The 21,077-nt window shown below is 38.6% G+C and overlaps 1 protein-coding gene across 2 annotated transcripts in view; it reads left to right on the top strand.

Moving 5' to 3' along the window:
• Positions 1-10,582, top strand: part of LOC127417668 (kelch-like protein 4) — a 57,401-nt gene extending 46,819 nt beyond the window's left edge. For both annotated transcript variants that reach the window (XM_051657803.1, XM_051657802.1), the window contains exons 10-11: positions 567-738; positions 9,372-10,582. In XM_051657803.1, coding sequence (XP_051513763.1) covers positions 567-738; positions 9,372-9,431 — 232 coding nt within the window. In that variant the 3' untranslated portion in view covers positions 9,432-10,582. The remainder of the gene's footprint in view (positions 1-566; positions 739-9,371) is intronic.
• The last annotated feature ends 10,495 nt before the right edge of the window (positions 10,583-21,077 follow it).

Below are 21,077 nucleotides of genomic sequence, written 5' to 3'. Positions count from 1 at the left end.
GTAAAGAAAAGTCAACCTACTCTTTCCGATTTCACTGAGAGATCAGGCTGTGCCTAAAATGTCCTTGAGACAACTGAAAAAAAAAAAGAATGGCTGAGAGAAGTGAAGTAAGCTGTAGCATCATTTATTTATTTATCACTTGGTTTGATATTTTGTTGTATAATGCAATAAAATTCATGCATTATTAAGTTTGACTTGAGTATCCAAAAGTGTCCAAATACTTTTTTGGGACACCATATAAACAAGTAAATAATAAATTAAATCAGTAGCTAAATTAAATATGAATTAAAAAGGCATCACAATAAAATTAATGAACAACGGCCATCAGAAAAACTGTAGTAATAAACTGAAACTCAATAATTAGTAGAAAAGCTCTTCATGCTTGCAGCATAATAGATTTCATTATTGGGGCTGATAATCATAGTCATTGCTTTCTAAGGCTTTCACAACCTTAGAAAACAATTAAATAGGAATGTGTCTTATCTATGCAATTATCTCTTGATTGTACTCACTGCTAAGTCTAGGTTAATGTACTGTGTCTCTTATGGTCTGTACTGCATTTACAGGTATGACCCCAAAACAGACACATGGACCACAGTGTCCTCCATTAGCGTCCCCCGGGATGCAGTGGGGGTGTGTCTGCTGGGAGACAGATTATATGCGGTCGGAGGGTATGATGGCCAGACCTACTTAAATAGTGTTGAGTCCTATGATGCACAGAACAATGAATGGACTGAGGTAAGTACATTGTGTCTATGTTCAAATCACACTGCCTTTAATAGAAGAGACCAGGGGCATTTGTAACACACAAAAGTTATTCAAAGTTATATGTTATATTCAACTGATCACAATGTATAGTCAGGACATTAATAACGTGAAAAATTGCTATTACAATTTGAAATTTTTTTCAGAACTTCTTAAACTACTTCAAAGAATTCTCATCAAAAAAATCCTCCATGTGCTGCAATGACAGCTTTGCAGATCCTTGGCATTCTAGCTGTCTGTTTGTCCAGATACTTAGGTGACATTTCACCCCACGCTTCCTGTAGCACTTGCCATAGATGTGGCTGTCTTTTCGGGCACTTCTTACGCACCTTACAGTCTAGCTGATCCCACAAAAGCTCAATGGGGTTAAGATCTATAACACTCTTTTTCAATTATCTGTTGTCCAATGTCTGTGTTTCTTTGCCCACTCTAACCTTTTCTTTTTGTTTTTCTGTTTCAAAAGTGGCTTTTTCTTTGCAATTCTTCCCATAAGGCCTACACCCCTGAGTCTTCTCTTTACTGTTGTACATGAAACTTGTGTTGAGCGAGTAGAATTCAATGAAGCTGTCAGCTGAGGAGATGTGAGGCATCTATTTCTCGAACTACAGACTCCGATGTACTTATCCTCTTGTTTAATTGTACATCTGGCCTTCCACATCTCTTTCTATCTTTGTTATAGCCAGTTTTCCTTTGTCTTTGAAGACTGTAGTGTACACCTTTGTATGAAATCTTCAGTTTTTTTGGCAATTTCAAGCATTTTATAGCCTTCATTCCTCAAAACAATGATTGACTGACAAGTTTCTAGTCAAAGCTGTTTCTTTTTTTTGTTGTTGCCATTTTTGATCTAATATTGACTTTAAGACATGCCAGTCTATTGCATACTGTGGCAACTCATAAACAAACACAAAGACAATGTTAAGCTTCATTTAATGAACCAAATAGCTTTCAACTGTGTCTGATATAATGGAAAGTGATTTTCTAGTACCAAATTAGCAATTTTTCAAATAGTGATGGTGCTGTTTTTTACATCAGTAATGTCCTGACTAGTGTTGTGGAATATTGAAGTCTCTTTCCCTCTCAATAAGAAAACTCTCGAAGTCAGGAGTTCCAGATGTCAAAGGTTAGGCTTTATTGAGCGAAACAACAAAACCTGAGATGCCATCTGTTCATCTGACTCTCTTAGCCAATGGCTGTGTTGCTTTTATTTTCTCATTTTCCACAATTATTTCTCAGTTTCTTTGGCTTCTCTTTAATGGCTTCTCTTTTTTGTGATCAGTTGAAAGCCACTTTGGTAAATTAAAATACCAAAACAGCTAAATCTGTATATTATTCCAAACATTTAGCCGCCGGTGTTTATATATATATATATACCAGGATCTGTTCGAATACTCAGTACTGATTGGCTGAAATGCGTGCGGTTCTAACCATTGAAACATAACATTACAGAGCAAGCAGAGTGAACTATAGCAATTGAAAACATTTACTAACCACTTTTTATCAGCTCAGCTAATATAATGGAATTCAGCTTATTTTTCATGGAGGGTGAGAGATTGAAATCAGGACCTATTAAATGCGTCTTTTACTGTCCAGCAAAGTGATGCAAGACGATTTAAACTATAATGTGTTGTGTATATTATACACAATCCCCGACTCAAATACTGAAGGAGAAGCGCTATTGTTTACAAAAAGCAGGTGAACGCGTTTTTTTTGCAGTGAAGCGCTAATGTGCAGGGATAAATTGCGATTTCATTAATTCTGTCAATCGTGCAGCCTTGATGGATACCATACCGATGTCTCAGAGGTCCAAATCTGCAGGTTCCAGAGTGTGTTTTGTACAGTAACTTTTACCAGTTACAAAATCCATGGCTATGTGCGACCAGGGTCTCAAAGGGACCAGCAGCGGCTGGAGGCTGGGTGTTCACAGGACATTTTGTTAGTCACATAAATGGGGCAAGCTGCAACGACGCGATGTACATCCTGCACTAGTGATGGCCACCAGAATCGTTGTCTAATGAGCATCTGGGTACGAGTTGCCCCAGGATGACAAGCAATGTTAGACAAGTGACCCCACTGTAGGACATGCATCTGGACAGATCGCGGAACAAATTACCAACCCGTTGGGCAAACGGGTTAAAAATTAGTGCGAGTGGAGGTGAGATCCGTCAAAGGTGTGACGAGCTGACTCTAATTTCTAATAAATCTCCTATAAAAGTTAGCGTACCCCAGAAACCTCTGCAAAGCCTTGAAAGAATCTGGGGTTGGCCAATCGGAAACAGACTTTATCTTAGTCGGGTCCATGTGCACTCCCTCGGACGAAACGATGAACCCCAGAAACTGAACTGACTGTACATGAAAAGCAAACTTCTCTGCCTTGACGAAAAGCTGATTCTCTTAACAGTCACTGGAGCACCCGCCTGACGTGCTGCACATGGTCCTGTATATTCTGGGAGAAGATCAGAATATCATCTAAATAAATAAACTCGAATCGATTGACCATGTCTCAAAGCACGCCATTCACAAGCCCCTGGAAGACGGCGGGGGCGTTGACCAATCTAAAAGGCATAACCTAATACTCAAAGTGCCCCCTGTGGGTGTTAAATGCTGTCTTCCACTCATCCCCCTCCCTAATTCGGATAAGGTGATAAGCGTTGCGTAGGTCCAACTTCGTAAAGACGGATACCCCCTGCAGTTGTTCGAAGGCTGAGGACATCAGCGGCAAAGGATAACGATTCTTTACTGTGATGTCATTCAGCCCCCAATAATTTATACAGGGTCTAAGCAAGCCATCCTTCTTCTCCACGAAGAAGAACCTCGCCCCTGCCGGAAAGGAGGAAGGGTGAATGAGACCAGCTGCCAGAGAATCATTGATGTATCTGTTCATGACCTCCCTCTCAGGAACCGATAGCGAATACAGCCGTCCCTGAGGCGGAAAAGTGCCAGGGAGCAATTCGATAGCACAGTCCTACGGGCGATAAGGAGGAAGGGTCATGGCGTGGGACTTGCTGAACACTGCCCTCAGATCAAGGTATGTCAACGGCACTCCGGATAAGTCCGCTGGTTCATCCTGCAACGAAACACAAAACTGAACAGGGGAAACAGCAGAGTTAAGTGCGACAGACAATAAGGACTCCAAGCAAGGACAGTGTTGGTTGACCAATCGATGTGTGGGTTGTGCTTTACCAACCGAGGATGCCCCAACACTACCGGAGCTGATGGAGACTGGATAAGGAGGAAAGACATGATTCCGTATGATTCCCGGAGATGAACGTGACTTGCTTAGAGGAATGAGTGATGACGGACAGTGGTATTCAGCTCAGGGTATGGCCATTGATAGGTTCATCCAGCCGAAACTTGGGAAGTCACCATTTGGATGCTAATTATAGGTCCATAAAGTTACCCTCAGCACCAGAGTCAATCAAAGCAGAAACAGTATGACAGGCCGATCCAAACTGCAGTTGAGCCGAAAGAAGTGTCCGAAGTCCGAAAGATTTATCCAAAGGTGTTGTGCTCACCAGTAACCCCTCTCCTACCGACGAGCGATGTCTTTTAACAGACCTCTTTTAAAGGTGACCCGGGGCAGCACAATACAGACACAGTCCATTAATAAGGCACCACTGTTTCGCTCTACGGGAGATTTGAGTCCTGGCAACTTGCATGGGTTCATGATCGGGTCGAGGTTCTGATGAGTTAGCTGGAGAGGCAGAGTGGGTAGGATGATCAACCACCATAGCAGGTGGAATACAGCTTCGATGGTGACGGCGACGTAGAATGAGGCATTGATCGACTCGAATAGCCAAATCCACCACATCATCAAATCGTGGAGGTAAATCCAATGAATAAATCTCATCCAGAATGTCATCAGAAAGCCCGTGTAGAAAGTGATCTCTCATAGCGTGATCATTCCATTCACAAGAAGCAGCAAGAGTGCAAAACTCGATCGCGTAATCTGCAAACTGTCGATCTCCTTGAGATATCCAGACAAAATTCTCGCCGCCTCCTGACCTTGAGCTGAGCGATCAAACACCCGGCGGAGCGCCGAAATAAATGTCTGATATGAAGCACAGCAGGGATGTCGGTTGTCCCACATAGCAGTGCCCCATTCACCAGCCCTACCAGTGAGGAGTGTAATGAAACAAGCCACTTTCATGGTGTCCGAAGCAAACGTGGGTAGGATAAGGAATGCAGGCTTCAAAACATCCGGATGACACAGGCATCCCGGGCGCTGGTGAGGAAACCTCCCGCAGAGATTCAGGACTCGGAGATGTGCGGAGCTGTTGCACATAGGAGGTGAGAGCAGAAAGCCTGATTTGTGGTGGCAATCTGAACCTGCTGATGTCCCAGCAGAACTCCCTGCTGAGAGAGGGCAGAGCAAAGAGTGGAATGCTCCGCTGGGTCCATGATGTGGCCAGATTGTTCTGTAATGTGTAGGTGCTGGACAGAATGACCCAGGAGCAGAGGTAACCGTTCCAAAATATTTATTAACAATGTCAGTAATGCACCACTGCGCAGAGTAGAGAGTAGTGTGTTTGTCAGTGGAGTGTGTGCATCGTGGAAGTCAAGAGAAACTTGGCAGAGTCCTCCGTAGAAGCTAGGCGATGTGTAGATCCCCGGCACACGGGCATAGACTGGAATTCCTTTGTGGATTACCAGGCTGAACTCAGCAAAGACTGGAAGGCAAACCACAACCCGAACAATGCGGGCAACCAATAGAGTGACAAGACAGGACCAGCTAAACAAGGAGAGCGAGGTTAGTACTCAACTTAGTATAACAATCTGGCAAAGAAACAGAGAAACACGAGGGCATATGTAGGGAGTGAAATCAGGCTGGAACAGGTGTTGCTTGACAAGCTAATCAGTGGCATGATCGGCGCAGCCCTGAGAACAATGAACGTTCCAATGGAAACACCGATCATGCCAGTCGAGTGCGCCTACAAAACACAAGGGAGAGAATGACAAAACAAACCTGCAGGTTTACCAGAACCGTGACAATAAGTGCTTAGTTGTGTTTTAAAAAAATTAATTTTGTAGCCTTAGATATTTAAGAAACAGCTACACATAGGTATTGTTTAATTATGACATGGCTGTATTTCTGCTACTCAGAAATATTAGGTTATATATTCACATTACTACTTTGAATAAGTCACTCATCTGATATAGATTAAAAAAAAATTCTGGATCATCAGAAAAGCTTACCTTTTTAAATCCTTACTCTCTTGGAAAGTTGAAGATGCTAACACTGTCACTAGTATCAACCATTCAAGATTTATCCTGGCTGTGAGGTTGAACGTCAATTGGAACACTAGCTATGAAATAAACATTGTAAGACTACTGATCATTGAAAGGTTTAATCAGTAAAATATTGTATATGATGAACGTTGTCATTAAAGTATTCAGTTCAAGACTGATCAATACAATATCAGCTGATCAATATAGTAAAATGGATGTAACTATTTCAGTAATTATAATGTAGGTTCTAATAATACTTATGCTTTAAACACGTATTATTCCTCCTGACAGCTCAAAGAAACTAGGAATTATAATGCCTTAAAAATAAGATATTTATATTAGAAATACATAACTTAAAGAATATCACATTACATTACGTAGACATTACAGTTAAATTAGATACAAAATGGAGTGCAAAGGTTATGTACCCAACAAAAGCATGAAAAAGAGATGGAAATACAAGAATCTGAACTTTTGAGTGAAATGACTACACAGTACAAAAATGTATTTTAATATATACTATATTATACGATACTATATGAAATGCTAAACAATTCAGTATTATTAAAATATATTAATATTTTGAAGTGTGCTGCATTTGAGATACAGTGGGTTAATATATATATATATATATATATATATATATATATATATATATATATATTTTTTTTTTTTTTTTTTTTTTTTTTTTACTTGTTTTGACTATAAAAACTCTGCCAATACAGAAAGACAAAATAAATGTTTAAATGTTAAAAATACATTCTCTGAAAAACCTTAAAAAGTCTTATGCAGTGTTGTTTCTTTAGGATTTTTAGATATTTTTACAGGAAAACAATACAAAAATTATAATCAAGAATAAGATTTTTGCCCTAATATCAAAGGTCTTACTAGAAAAAAAGAAATTATGATTCAACATGAATTTTCTTGATAAAAAAATATGATTGTACCTGGTAACATGCATGTAAAATGGCTAGAAATAGCTTTCTAGCTTAGCGTAAAGCTGACAGTTTACACAAGGTTTATTTCTATTTCTTCTGCTCCAAACTTACTTCAAACTTACTGTTCTGTCTACTCATATGAATGTAACACATCATTAGAAATTGTTTCACCACTGTTCAAATGCACTTTGGATCGCATAATTTATATGTACAAATGTTTTCCATCTGAAAGGACTAAATATTAAATGAAACAAATGACAAAATGCAAAGTAATCTCTTCAGTAATCAAAATACTTTTTGAATGTAACTGTATTCTAATTACCAATGATTTAAATTGTAACTGTAGTGGAACACAGTAACTTATATTTTGTATTTTAAATACGTAATCTGGTTACATGTATTCCATTACTCCCCAACCCTGCTCCTGGGTAGGGTTGCACCAGCTGTGCGTAAGTTCTCATGTAAGTTAGGACGTAAAGTTCACTCTAAGGGCTTAGTAACTACTAGTTAGTTTGTAAATAAGTCAGCGCTTAATTTGGTTGCACCACCTGTTCTTAAGGCAAGTCTTAACTAGTAGTTCGTAAGCTCTCCGTAAAGTAATGCGTAGTTGCATATTATGACGTTTACCTGTATTTATCCAATAAGCAGCCTTCAAATTTATACACAGAAGTGTTAAAAAGCCGTGAACTTCAATTTGATCTTGTCACAGTTGATGTTCAAACCTCGTTTGCTCATGTAAATGTCAGCTGTAGTAAATTATATCCCCATTAAAATAAGATATGTAATAAAATTAGATTTGATAAATAGTATATTTGCCCTATGTAAATAACAATATTATAGGAACTGTATCTAAAATAAATTAGGGGTGATAAATAAATACTAATACAACAGGCTGGAAAAACAGACATTTATTCATTTTAATATCCTATATATATTTTGAATGTGTTGAAACTTGACACCGGGTGACACACCTTGAAAACTGCACCGTTAGAAAGGTTTCATGCTGAAGAGCCGCTTAAAAGTACGTTTTTTTTTCTCTCTCTCTCGTAAATGTCAACATCACAATGTATGTCGAATTGATTAATGCCTGTCATGCAAAACATGAGCTCATTGATGTCATAAAATATCAGTCTGCTTTTTTATTCCATCTGTTACTCTTGGTTGGAGGCTTCCGTAAATATTTAGTTCATGCGTAGGGTTACATTCTACCTAAATTTAATGGTGCAATGCTCAAATATTTAGTAGTGCATAAATTGTGACTTAGTGCCCATTTATGCCACAACTAGGCTAAATTTGAACTTACGCACAGCTGGTGCAACCGGCCCCTGATCTCCCCTATTTTATGGCTATTTACCTGTTTACATTTTAGGGAGAGTTTTCCCAAAAATGAAAATTCTCTCATCATTTACTCACCCTCATGCCGTACCAGATGCGTATGATTTCTTCTTCTGCAGAACACAAATAAAGATTTTTAGAAGAATATCTCAGCTCTGTTGGTCCATACAATGCAACTAAATGGTGACCAGAACTCAGAAGATCCAAAAAAGACATAATGGCAGCATTAAAGTAATCCATAAGACTCAAGTTGTTAAATCCATATCTTCTGAAGCAATATAATAGTTGTGGGTGAGAAACAACCAATAGGTGACTGAATGTGAAAGTGAAAGTCACTTTCACACTAGAATGTTAAAGTGAAAGTGTTACAGTACAGTAAAAAAGGACTTAAATATTGATCTGTTCTCATCCACACCTATCATATCGCTTCAGAAGATGTGGATTTAACCTCTGGAGAGGTATGGATTACTTTTATGCTGCCTTTATGTCCTTCTGAGTTCTGGTCACAATTTACTTGCATTTTGAGGACTTACAGAGCTGAGATATTCCTCTAAAAATCTTTGTTTATGTTCTTCAGAAGAAAGAAAGTCACACATCTGGGATGGCATGAGGGTGAGTAAATGACAAGAGAATTTTCATTTTTTGGGTGAACTATCCCTTTAATCCTATTGTTAATTCCATGTTGTATGCACAGATGAATGATAAAAATTGCACCTATAAATGTTTTAGAATGTTGAATATGTGCAAAAGCCATGAGCTTTGTGAATGTTCCTTGAATGCTTGGAGGATCTATGACTGTGGAGAGGAACTGCAAGTATTTCCTGCCATTCATCTCTTTTCCACTGGTTCACAATGGCACTAAATGCTATGAGGTTAACCACTCTTTCCACAGCCAGCCTGAATTACAAACACTCTATTCAGGTCTACTTTGCCTCCTGTCTAAGCTTCCAATGGCTCCCTTTTGCTCTGTCTTTCACAACATGACATGATGCATTAGACTATTTCAAAACAGGTACTGCAGACTGAGTGTGACTGGAGCAGTATGGAGGAGGGAATTTGCTCTGGCTGGACATTTGTCATTAACCTCTGTGTCTCATGTTATTCTAGGAGGTTCCTCTAAACATCGGGAGGGCCGGGGCATGTGTAGTGGTTGTGAAACTGCACTGAAGCCTCTGATTCTCTGAGCTGTGCCATTATAGCACTCACAGCAAGGCAAAAAGAGGACTTTGATGTCAACACTTGGAATGCTCTATCAGTAGCAAAATACACATAGTTCATCGAAGTTATTGTCAACATTGGATACAATGAGACAGCTGTGTGCCGTTCATTCTGTTTTAGCTCTGATATCTCACTACTACATACTAGAAAAATGGAAAAATTATATTAAAAGAAAAAGAAGAGAAAAATAATATTTTAACTGTAGTAAAATTTTATGGGACAATTTCACATTTTATACTGAGAAAAAAATAATACTTTTGAAATGTATCCAAATATAAACGTAGTAGAAAGGTTTAGTTTTAATATTTACATCTTGTTAGTCCCAATACACATTTTGACATTATCTTTCAGCTAAATGAAATCAACTGTATTTTAAAGACTACAGCAAACTTGTTTACTTGTGGCATTTTCTGGAAAATTTATTTTGATCTTGTATAAAGCATTTTAAAGGACCACTGTGAACACTTCCAGATGTAAGCTTGCAACAAAACACAGTTTGTTTACTCAAAATGTTTGTGTATGCTCATGCACAGTTCTCATCTGAATACACATTTTGTCTGAGACTAGGTTCAGTACAAAACTACTTTTAAGAAGTAGAAGAAAAACAAATAAAGATAAAAACACCAAAGTAATTAGCATGTGTTTGTAACTAATGACTTTTAATGGTAATAAGGTTTACAGTAGAAAATATATTATATCATATTGATATTTCACCATTATGTAAAGGTTTTGTAATTTTATTGTATATAGTTACTGGTCAAATGTAATTTATGATCATAACATTTTGGCATGATACTTCAGTATGTTTGAATGCCATTCTTGAATATTTTAACCATGATGGCAAAATCAGCCCTGATGTAATTTGAGTTATATAAATGCTTATCTTGCTTTTGTGATGTACTGACATTCCTTTTTTTGACCATGCCATAACAAAAATTATTTATTGTAGAGACTCATCACCTGTCTGACTTAACTGGAATGTAAAATAGCGATTAAGAATAATTTTAGTAGTGACACATTTGTAATAAAGAAATGCTTTCACTTTCATTGTTTTTTATGGCATGCAGAAGAAACTTAGAAATAAAAAAATGTATTCTCTTTTCTGAGTATTTATGTGCTATTTACACTCTAAGTAATCCCTTCTTGTGTGCTGATTCTATTTATTTCAATACTTCAACAAACAAACAAAAAAACTCTAGAACGGTGATCTATACTGATCTCCAGTGGTTGCCTCTTGTACAGCAGGTATGAAAAACCAGAGCTGGGACTTTGTGAGCCAGTAATGCCGTAGTTGTAGTGCCTAGTAGATCTGAACCCCTTGACATATGAAACTAATAACATACTCCATTCTATTCCCATTTGAAACTTTGTGAGAACCAGACCACTGACTCAGGTCACTAAGTATAACAATCACAGTTATTAACATGTCATCGGCAACATGTTATCAATATGTTACCCATTCTAATCACAGTACTGATCTTATTAATTTACATTACTAAACATTATGGATTGGATCAACATATAACAATAACAGCAAGATTAATAGAACAATTAATTAATCTAGTATACAGAGATAGAATCTATATTCTACATGAAATATACAGTATAACTGAATCAATAGGAAATTAAAAGAGGAAATATCACTTCAATCAAATAGGCCCAGAGACTTTAGTTCACCTTGGTGTATTAAGTCTATAAAAAGAACTTGAAGTATTGCAGTGTAACCTTTAAAAAATGTATGTGTTATTTATTGATACTCTAAAATGTCACAAGATGAAAGTCACAAAAAAGGACAGCGCAGTGTCCAAAGCAAGATTGAGTCTGATAAAATGGATAGATTGCAATTATACTCTTTGTTCTCCATCAGAGCAGGAGAAAAACAAAGACTGGACAGGTCAAAGGGAATAAAAATTGATTATAAATGCAATGCAATTGCCGCAGCACATCAGAAAGCAGGTGGGGAAAGAGTGCAAAAGGGCAAAAAGAGTACAGGTGTTGTTTCAATCCCTCCAGATGTTGGAAATAGCAATATCTGATAAGGCATGTGAAATTACCTGACCTACAGTTCATGCCCTCACGGAAAGCTGTCTACTTCATCCAACCTGGAGCTGAGAAATCAATGCCAAGACTTCGGAACGAAAGAAAGAGTATATAAATAAATAAATGCCCACTCACAGTATTTCAATCTTCATCTGCTTTAGTAACAACTTTCTAATAATTAAGGCATTTATTACAGCTTTCAAAAACTGTAAAACAAAACTTTTAATAATAAACTGTCACAAACTGTAAAGCATACTCTCATTTAATCTTTCTTTAAAATAGCAAGCATGCTTTTCTTGTAACTAACATAAAAAGAATTTACGTTCCTGTCAATATCACCTGGACCATCAAATTCCTCATACTGGTGGCAGAGTTTTAATGAGAATTCAATATAAACAAGACAGCCTGACTGTAAAAGTTGCAGCAGACCTTGCATTGATGTGTGGTAAAATAGATTGAACCTTGCCGTTAAATGGACATTTCCTTCTTATTAAATTCTGTCATCATTCACTCACCCTCATGTTGTTCCGAACCCGTACAACTTTCTTTCTTTGGTGGAACACAATAACTGATGTTAGGCAGTATGATAGCCTCAGTCACCATTCACTTTCATTGCATCTGTTATCCATGAAAGTGAACGGTGACTGCCTCCTTTTGTGTTATTCAGAATAAAGTCATACTGGTTTTGAACAAAATGAGGCTGAGTAAATGTTGACAGAATTTAAATTTTTGTGTGAACTATCCCTTTAAGAACATTACTTTACAGTCTTGCTAGCATGCATAAGTGTGTGTTTACAGCAGATGGTGCTGTTGCCCTACTATTCCTAAGTACAAAAACATAATAAATAAATAAATAAAAAAACATCAAAGGCCAGCTCTCTACCCTGCTATGTACAATAAATGTTAACCTGCATCACCTAGGTCAAGGGCAAATAATTGAGATAATAATGCTGCATAATTATTAGGCCAGGCTGATGAAACATGAGGAAATTATATGTAAAAAAAACCTCCACCCCCTGCTACTCACTATGACAAACTACACTATGAGATTAGCAAAAACACTAAAGGAGTCAGAGCTTGGATGCTTTGGTGTTTCTTTTTGGCATCCATAGTCCAAAACACTTGAGAGCTACTATCATGCAGGGATTTGCAGTTTTAAGGTTCCTGAATTAATCACTATAAAATGAAGGACAGCAAACTAATGTTTTGAATACTTCAACACATTTAACCTCGTGCGACCACCGCCTCCTCATGCATACACTTCATTATGTTTTGTATTCACTATTAGTTATGCATCATTTTATTTAACTTAAACAGACTGCTCTTAGTTCAGGACACTCTGGGCTGTCTTTAAAGGGTTAAACTTTCGACACACGAGTCATGTGACAAAGCAACATGGCGTCGATCACAGCGGAGTTTGTCTTTGGGAGAAATGCCAACAAAACAAAATCTGGTAAGAATTGAAACATGTTTGAGTCAGAAGATTCTAGTTTTATCCAATATGCCATTTTGAAAATTTCATTGATTTATCGTGAAACGGCACGCTGTTAAACACAATGACCGTAGACGAGGACTACAGGGCTGTTTTTCCCTTAGAAATTCTATATTCACTGTGCATTATCACATTGAGAATCAATGGGTGCATTCAAAAGATGGAAAATGTTGCATTCAGAGGCTGAATACGGAGTTAGGATGAAAATATGGTGCATTTCAAACTGTTCTGAGACCAGCGCAAACAGACGGCACACTGGAGGTTAAGTCATTCACTAGATAGGGAACAAGGGAGCAAGGGAGTATCCTATAACTTTCCTTTGCAGCTAACTGCATTCACTCCAAACTTCCGGTCAAAAGTTTACTTTTTCCTGGCTGCAGATGATGTCTGCACCACTCAACATGTTTGGAAGATGTGGGACAATGGTAATCAGTACACAGATTTAGAATTTATAATGATAATCTTTATTTTAACATGTTTGGCAGCGATTGGATTATGCTGACCATTACTTTGAATCAGAATAAATTATGCACATTTCTGATAGGTAAAATGCTTCAGCAGTGGCTATAACTAGTTTGTTTGACTGTGCAAAAGAGAACATTGAGAGTTTGTTGCCAAAGTAGAAAAAAATTATTGTAACAGAAAAGTAAAATCAAGTCAAATAATTTTTATTTGTATAGTTTTGTATTTGTGCTTTTCCTAATACTCATTGTTCCAAAGCAGCGTTACAGAAAATCAGCTTTAATGTCTGTAACGTCTTAAAAACATGAATAACCAATTCTCCTGGAAACATCATAAACAATTTGATAAAAAATTACTTTCTATAGTTTGGTATTATTTAAAATTCCACAACTTAGTCCTGCTGTCCCCATATGTGTACATACATTTTTAGGAAAATGTTTTTTTTTTTTGTTTTTTTTTTTGCATATTTTTTAGGGGCTAGTTACAAATCAAAAAGGGAAATGGAAATTGCACACAGCAGTCTTGAAGCACAGCTTGGCAAGACAAGGCGTGGAGCATGGGATCAGGGCAATGTCTGTGGAAGGTGGAGCCATGAAAGACTCGAGGGGCAGAGCTTTGAGAGACTTGAGGGGAGGAGCCTTGAGAGACTTGAGGGGCGGAGCCATGGAAGGCAGAGCTGTGAGAGACTTGAACATCATCACCATGGAACTTGGTGCCCGGAGAGTAGCCGACGACTCGAAGGACCATGGTGGAGCCGGAGGTTCAGAGAACCGAGGTAGCGCCCAAGGCTCGGAGGACCGAGGTGGAGCTGGGGGATCGGAGGACAGAGGTGGAGCCGGTGGAACTGAGGACCAAGGCGGGGCCGTAGGGAAGGAGGTACCCTGTGGAGCCGCAGGCTCAGATCGATGAAGCGTAGCTTTGGGATTGGAGAACTCAGGCGGAGCCAGGTGACCGACTGACCAAGGCGGAGCTGGACGGACAAGGGACCCCGGTGAAGCCGATTGGCCGAAGGACCATGGTGGAGCCGAAGGGACATAGAGCCAAGGTGAAACCGAGGGCCCGGTGAACCAAGGCGGAGTCTAGGGCCCGGAAGGTCCAGGCAAACTCGGAGGGTTGGAAGGCCCCCTTCTGATCCCGAGGAAACATCCATAGGGTGGGAATCAGGGCGGGAACCATCTCCAGGTCCAATAGCTCAGATGTGCCTATGACATGGCGTGGAACAGACTCAGGCGTGGCTGTGACGTGGCATGGAGCAGGCTCAGGTGTGGCTGTGACATGGCATGGAGCAGGCTCAGGCGTGGCTGTGACATGACATGGAGCAGGCTCAGGCATGGCTGTGACATGGCATGAAAAAAAGAAAGCTACTTTATTTTCATATTTGGTCTTATAAAGTATTCAGTTGAAAAACATAAATTCATGCAATACAGAATTCTCTGTATTTAATGTACAAAACTTAAAAAATTGCGGAATAAAAATGAAAAGGAATGGATCTAAAGAAAGGACATAAGATATGGGGCGTACACTTTCCCTTACACATTCATATGAATTTTAACCTAAAATCTAGGGCTGTCACTATCGATTATTTTGGTAATCGAATAATCTATCAATTTTTACATAATAACACATATTACATAACGTTGTGGAGGTGAAGTCACGTTTGGCTAAAATGCATTAATTAGACTTGATAAATAAGTTTTGATTTATTTTACGATTGAATAACCACAAAACAATTGTACAAACAATATCTAAAGCCAACAGACACCCAAAGTAAATCTACACTGTAAAAAGATGTATGTGGCAACTCATAATGTAATAACAAAGCATAATGTAACAACTGCACAGGTAAAATCTAATAAATATTCATAATGTAATAATTTTCTCAAAACTTAATACAATTCTGGATGCATCATGTAATAATGTTTTTTGCATAATGTAATTGGTTATTTTATGGGAAATGTATTACATTGTGAACTCACTGTAACAACTCATAATGTAATCACAGTACATAATGTAATAACAGCACCCAATGTATAAGTGAAATATAATGTTTATAAAATAATACATTTCTCTCAACATAATAACATTATGAGCAATTAAAAAAAAAAAAAAGAAGAAAAAAAAAGTAACAATATTTTATTTAATTTAGTTGCAAAATATAATAGGTTATTACCTTAAGAGAAATTTGTGCATATAAGGCTACACTGGCCTTTTCATTCCATCCAAACAGTTTTGAAGTTAATTGAAATTTGAATTTTGTGTCATTGGAAAATAGTAATCTGTAACACTCAAATATTTTCATAAAAGTGTAATAATTTTGTGATTATGACCTTCTCCATCATTTTGAGTCGCTTTGACCCTGAAACATGTTTTGAGCTAAATGCAATGAATTAAAAAAGAAAGTCTTAGCTTTCTGATTATATAATTATTATGTTTCTAATCATTGTCTAGATTTAATAATTTAAATAGTGACTGTCATAAACATTTTTTTTTTTTACATTTGACATAAGATTTGTTTAAATGTAAGCATTTAAACAGGTCAGTAAAAATATATTTCGTATACAGGGCAATATGGGGGAAGATACCCCCCAGGATAAGATGACGAGATGATGAGTTTTATGTCTATTTGTTAATGGGGGATCTGTGGACACAGTAATGTATTTAGATTTTTTTAGTAAAAATACTGTTTTAATTTTGAAGACAAGGTAAAGTTAGACCCTTGGTGTAAGATGCCCCCCTCAGAATTGGGGCAGAATGTTGTTTCTGGTGTCATTATCCTTTAATTTAATAATTATTATAACTTTTTGTTAAATACTTCCATGCATTAGATGTACATTTCAAACATCTTCTCTTCTCAAAATTTAAAATTATGAAAAGTGGCCATCTTACACCACTACTGGGGCAGGATGGCCCCTATTCATAATTTTTATTTTTGTGCTATGACAACTAAATTAGGAAATGTTTCTATTTATTTCCCTTAATAATATATTGGATGATGCATCATCATCTTGTACATGCTAAACATATATCAATATATGTTACAATTTAAAAGTAAATGAACACTGTTCTTAACCCCATCTTTCCCCTATAATATTCTGCATATATTAATAATGTTTTTTTAATTTTAACAATATGCTCCTCTATAGAGCTAAGGACATTATAGTCCTAACTTTCCTGAGGTATACATAATGTTAGGTAACACAAGCTGTCTTGTAATCTGTGCTCATTTTTTTTTCCTCAAAAATGAAAGCTATACATTGTACACATTATTATGATCTCACTCTATTTTTCATTTATCAGTATGTATACCTTTAGTTATTAAATTGAAACACATTTAATATCCTCTTTTTACTGAAGACTACAAGTGTCTTTGGCTCATGTATAAATACAAACATAAATATAGCTGCAAACAGCAATGATGGGCCCAAGCACAACTGGTCCATTTCCATCCAGTGGCTTTTGGAAAACAATGCAAGGTGGATACATGCATTTGGCATTTGACATTATTCTAAACAATTCTGAAGCAATTTGAGTAAATATAAAATAACTATTTGAAAGTCTATTGTAAGAGCCACACTTCCTGCTGCCAGGTGGTGGCACTATGACTGTGACCCAAAATAGTCTAATCCAAGTGATAAGCCCCCAAGACTAAACATACATCTACATTTTTATCTAAATCACACATTGCACACAGAAGGTATGAGAAACTTCCTGTTTCCCAAATCTGTTTTGCATCTTCAATGTCTTGGCATAATGTTGTCTAAATGTGGTGACAGTCTCATGAATCACCTAGGAGTATTTAAAAGTTCAGAGATTTAAATATTAAAAAAATCCAAAATGGCCGACTTCCTGTTGGGCGGACCTAATGACTATAATTATGATAGTTGTCCGGCTTGATGAGAACTATATATGTACCAATTTTGGTGGCTGTAGGTGAAAATGGGGGTACTACAGAGGCCATCTTACGCACCCATTTTAAAGGGGGTGCTACAGAGCCCCCCCCCCCCCCCCACACCCTTATGCATGAACTTTTGCCCAGACCTAATGGCCAATGACTCTGATGTGTGTAAAATTTCATGACATTTTAGGCATGCCAAGTGCCTCATAAACACCCAAATATAGGAAGAAAGGAATAATAACAATTAATGCATTGCCATGGCAACAGTATTTAATATATCAAATATCCCTTTACACATTTACATCAGCAGTGTCTTGACATTATTCCAAAATGACCAACTTCCTGTTGGGTGGAGCTAATGACTTTGAGTATGAAAGTTGTTCGGCTTGATTAGAACTATATATATATATATCTCAATTATGGTGACTTTAGGTCAAAATGGGGGTGCTTCAGAGCTCCCCTTACATGCCCATTTTCAAGGGGGCACTACAGGGCACCCCCTGCAGGCCCCCCTACCCCCCGCAACTTTGCCCAGCCCTAATGGCCGAGGACTCTGATGTGTGTGCAAATTTTCAAGAATTTTCACGCATTTAAGTACCCCAAAAGTACCGAAAACTTTGAAAAGAAGAAGAAAAATAATAATCCTTAGAAGAACAATAGGGTCTCTGCATTTTCAGTGCTTGGGCCCTAATAATAATAATCCTTAGAAGAACAATAGGGTCTCCGCACTTTTAGTGCTTGGGCCCTAATAATAATAATAATCCTTAGAAGAACAATAGGGTCTCCACACTTTCAGTGTTTGGGCCCTAAATATATAACATATGATTGTTATTATAATTAGTAGTAGTATACTCTATGATAGTATATACCTGATTTACTGATTTACAAATTATTAAATGTTTAAACTCAAAATGATTCATACTTCCTCGTCAAAATGAGATGAGTTTTAATGAAATTACTCACATTATGTTGGAAAACAATCTACAAAGCTCCAAACTATACATCTAAGTTAAATAAACATCAGACTATGGTATTTATCTGGGTACATAGTTTAAGGTGCCTTCTAATTTCATGACAAACCAACCTTAAATCAAGTTGTATGTACACACACGCAAGCTCGTTTTCTGACATTGCTTCACATACGTTCCCGACATTTAGTCTAGCAAACAGCTGTTTAATAAATAATGCTACATTTACCACATTACAATGTGTACTATAGGCTCATACATCCCTAAGCCGCACAAACGTGCCATCCAGGTGCAGCAACTGCTGCGTCTTTCGGGCCGTGCGACTAAACCTCCCACTACATAGCAAACAGCGCAAACGCGCTGTCCAAGTGCCACAATTGCAGCATCTTTTGCTCCCATCGTCTTTCACTTTTCTCTCCCTTTGAAAGCAGTACGGTCCCGTGCTGAGGATCCAGCCTGTTCATATTGAAAATGCACATGCAAGCCCATATCCTGACATTGCTTCACATACATTCCATTCACTTAATCTAGCAAACAATTAAGCCTAAGGCGTCCACCATGCTTACTATGTCTCTCTCAACAAGCATTCGTACAAGCGTGTTTGCAGATGTCTCGCAACACCTAATTGTTGGGAAATTCGAAAACACATCTCCCTAGATGCAGTCAGCACACCATCCGTCCTCAAAAAATATTTCTCCACTCCTACACCTCTGTTTTTTCCACATAACCTATTTTCTGCCTACAGCATAAACCACTCTCACATGAATCACACGCTTTCCATTGAACACTGTACAGTCCCGTGCTTGAGGATTCAGCCCATTCAAATTGGCCACTGGAGTGGATTCCCGTGTGAGGCCGCCTCCACTGGAGAACCCCACCTCAAACCCATTCCCCTCTTCACTTTATTGTTAGCACACTTCATCCATTACAGAGGTCTCAAACCAAACCTCTCTCGAGCCACTCTTTGTCGATGACAAAATCAAACAGTTTCCTGAGTCTGGTTCCAAAACACCTCTAATCCGTTCCGACCAAACCTGGCATCCCAGATCATCCCTTCCATATCGGAGCTGCAACATCAGCAGCCCACAAAGGCCTGCCCAAGCATCAAATACACATACAGGGCTGCTGGTCATCCAACGGATTTCTCAGTTATATCCATTCTAATCATCTCCATATCAGAAATACACAACAAGCCCTCATCAGCTAACCACGAGGCGTTCACGATGAGGGTCAGGGGGATGCTTGCTTATCCTTTTCAATCATCCAGGCTGGCCCCACCATTTAGATGCTGCGGGGGCCCTCTGACCAGTCCAGAAGCCCCCCGTCTCAAATTGCTGGACGGGCCTGCCACAAACACTCAAGGGCCCTCCCATTCAAATCACAGCAGGGGGTTCTCCAGTTCTAAAGTGTGCGAGCTAACTCACGTTTATTTGTATAGTGGGCTCCCCATTCAAAGTGCAATGAGGACTCCCCTGTTAGAACACCATGAGGGCCCCTCCATTGTGCCTGGAGGGGGTGCCAAGGTCGCTTTCAAGTGGCTAGGATTCATGCCTCCGCTCAGGCCGATCCTGCCAGATCAAGGGGGAGGCCCCTGTGATGAGCCGTTGCAGACCCCAACAACACGATCTATTGAAGTGCTCTCCCACCTGAACGCAGTGGGAGCTTTTCACGTTTATCTGTATCGTGGGCTCTCCCGTTCACGGCCCGGGATGACTCCCCCATCAAATGCAGTGAGGGCCCCTCCCGTTCGAACATTAGCGCATAACGATCCCTCCAGTGCACAACTGCTCTCGCAGAGCTCATTTCCCTGCGGCCGATACCGCCACTTTCCCTTCAGTGTTTCAATCTGCATTCACATTCCAATCTCTACCTATCCTACACATCCCAGTTTTCTATCCCCTGACACGGACCCTAGCGCGAGGCTGCCTCAGCATTTTGTCCATTTCCGGTTCATCTTTTGGGGGGATAAGGGGTTTCATATAATTTTACATCTCCTAAATTTCAAGGCTCCGTAGCTAAAGACTGTCCGGTTTACAGGCTTCTTTTGGGGTGTATTTGAGCTCGGGTCAAGTCTTGAGCCTTGAGCCCTTCGCCCAGGACAGCGAGCCACACATGTTTACACTATCCTTAATACAGGATTACAATAACTTGCGAACAACTGAAATGTAGTTTTATTAACAAGGTTCGAGAGGAGCAAGTTCATTTAATCTGACCAATCACACAGCCAGAGTAAGAGTATATAAACTGCTGCTTACCTATATGCGGCATCGAGTGTTTCCGGCATCCCTCCACCTCCCCATCTCCTCCTATCCATTCCATCATTACTAATCCAGTCCGGGAGGGTATTCGACCTGGAGGGGGTGCCAAGAACCAGCCAGAACCGTCAGGCACAGGAACAGTTTTTTCCCTCAGGCTATCCATCTCATGAACTATTAATTGCCCCATTGAGCAATAACTATGTGCAATACACAGTTTAATCTTTCTTATATTTATCCAACACATCCAACCTCTTCTGCCATTTCATTCCTCTGAAAAAAAAAAAAAACAACATTTGCACTGTACAAAACAGATTTGTATTTACACTGTACATAACAGATTGTATTAGATTTGCACTACCCATGTGTATGTGTGTATGTATGTATGTGTGTGTCTGTACGTATGTGTATAATTATTTTTATTTTTTATTTTGTATTATTATCTATGTCTTGCTGCTGTTTTTGTATTGTTTTTGTATTGTT

The sequence above is a fragment of the Myxocyprinus asiaticus genome, chromosome 27 (genome assembly GCF_019703515.2).
Source record: "Myxocyprinus asiaticus isolate MX2 ecotype Aquarium Trade chromosome 27, UBuf_Myxa_2, whole genome shotgun sequence".
Lineage (NCBI taxonomy): Eukaryota > Metazoa > Chordata > Actinopteri > Cypriniformes > Catostomidae > Myxocyprinus > Myxocyprinus asiaticus.
Note: the sequence above shows the minus strand (reverse complement) of the source record. Positions and strands in the feature narration are given on the sequence as shown.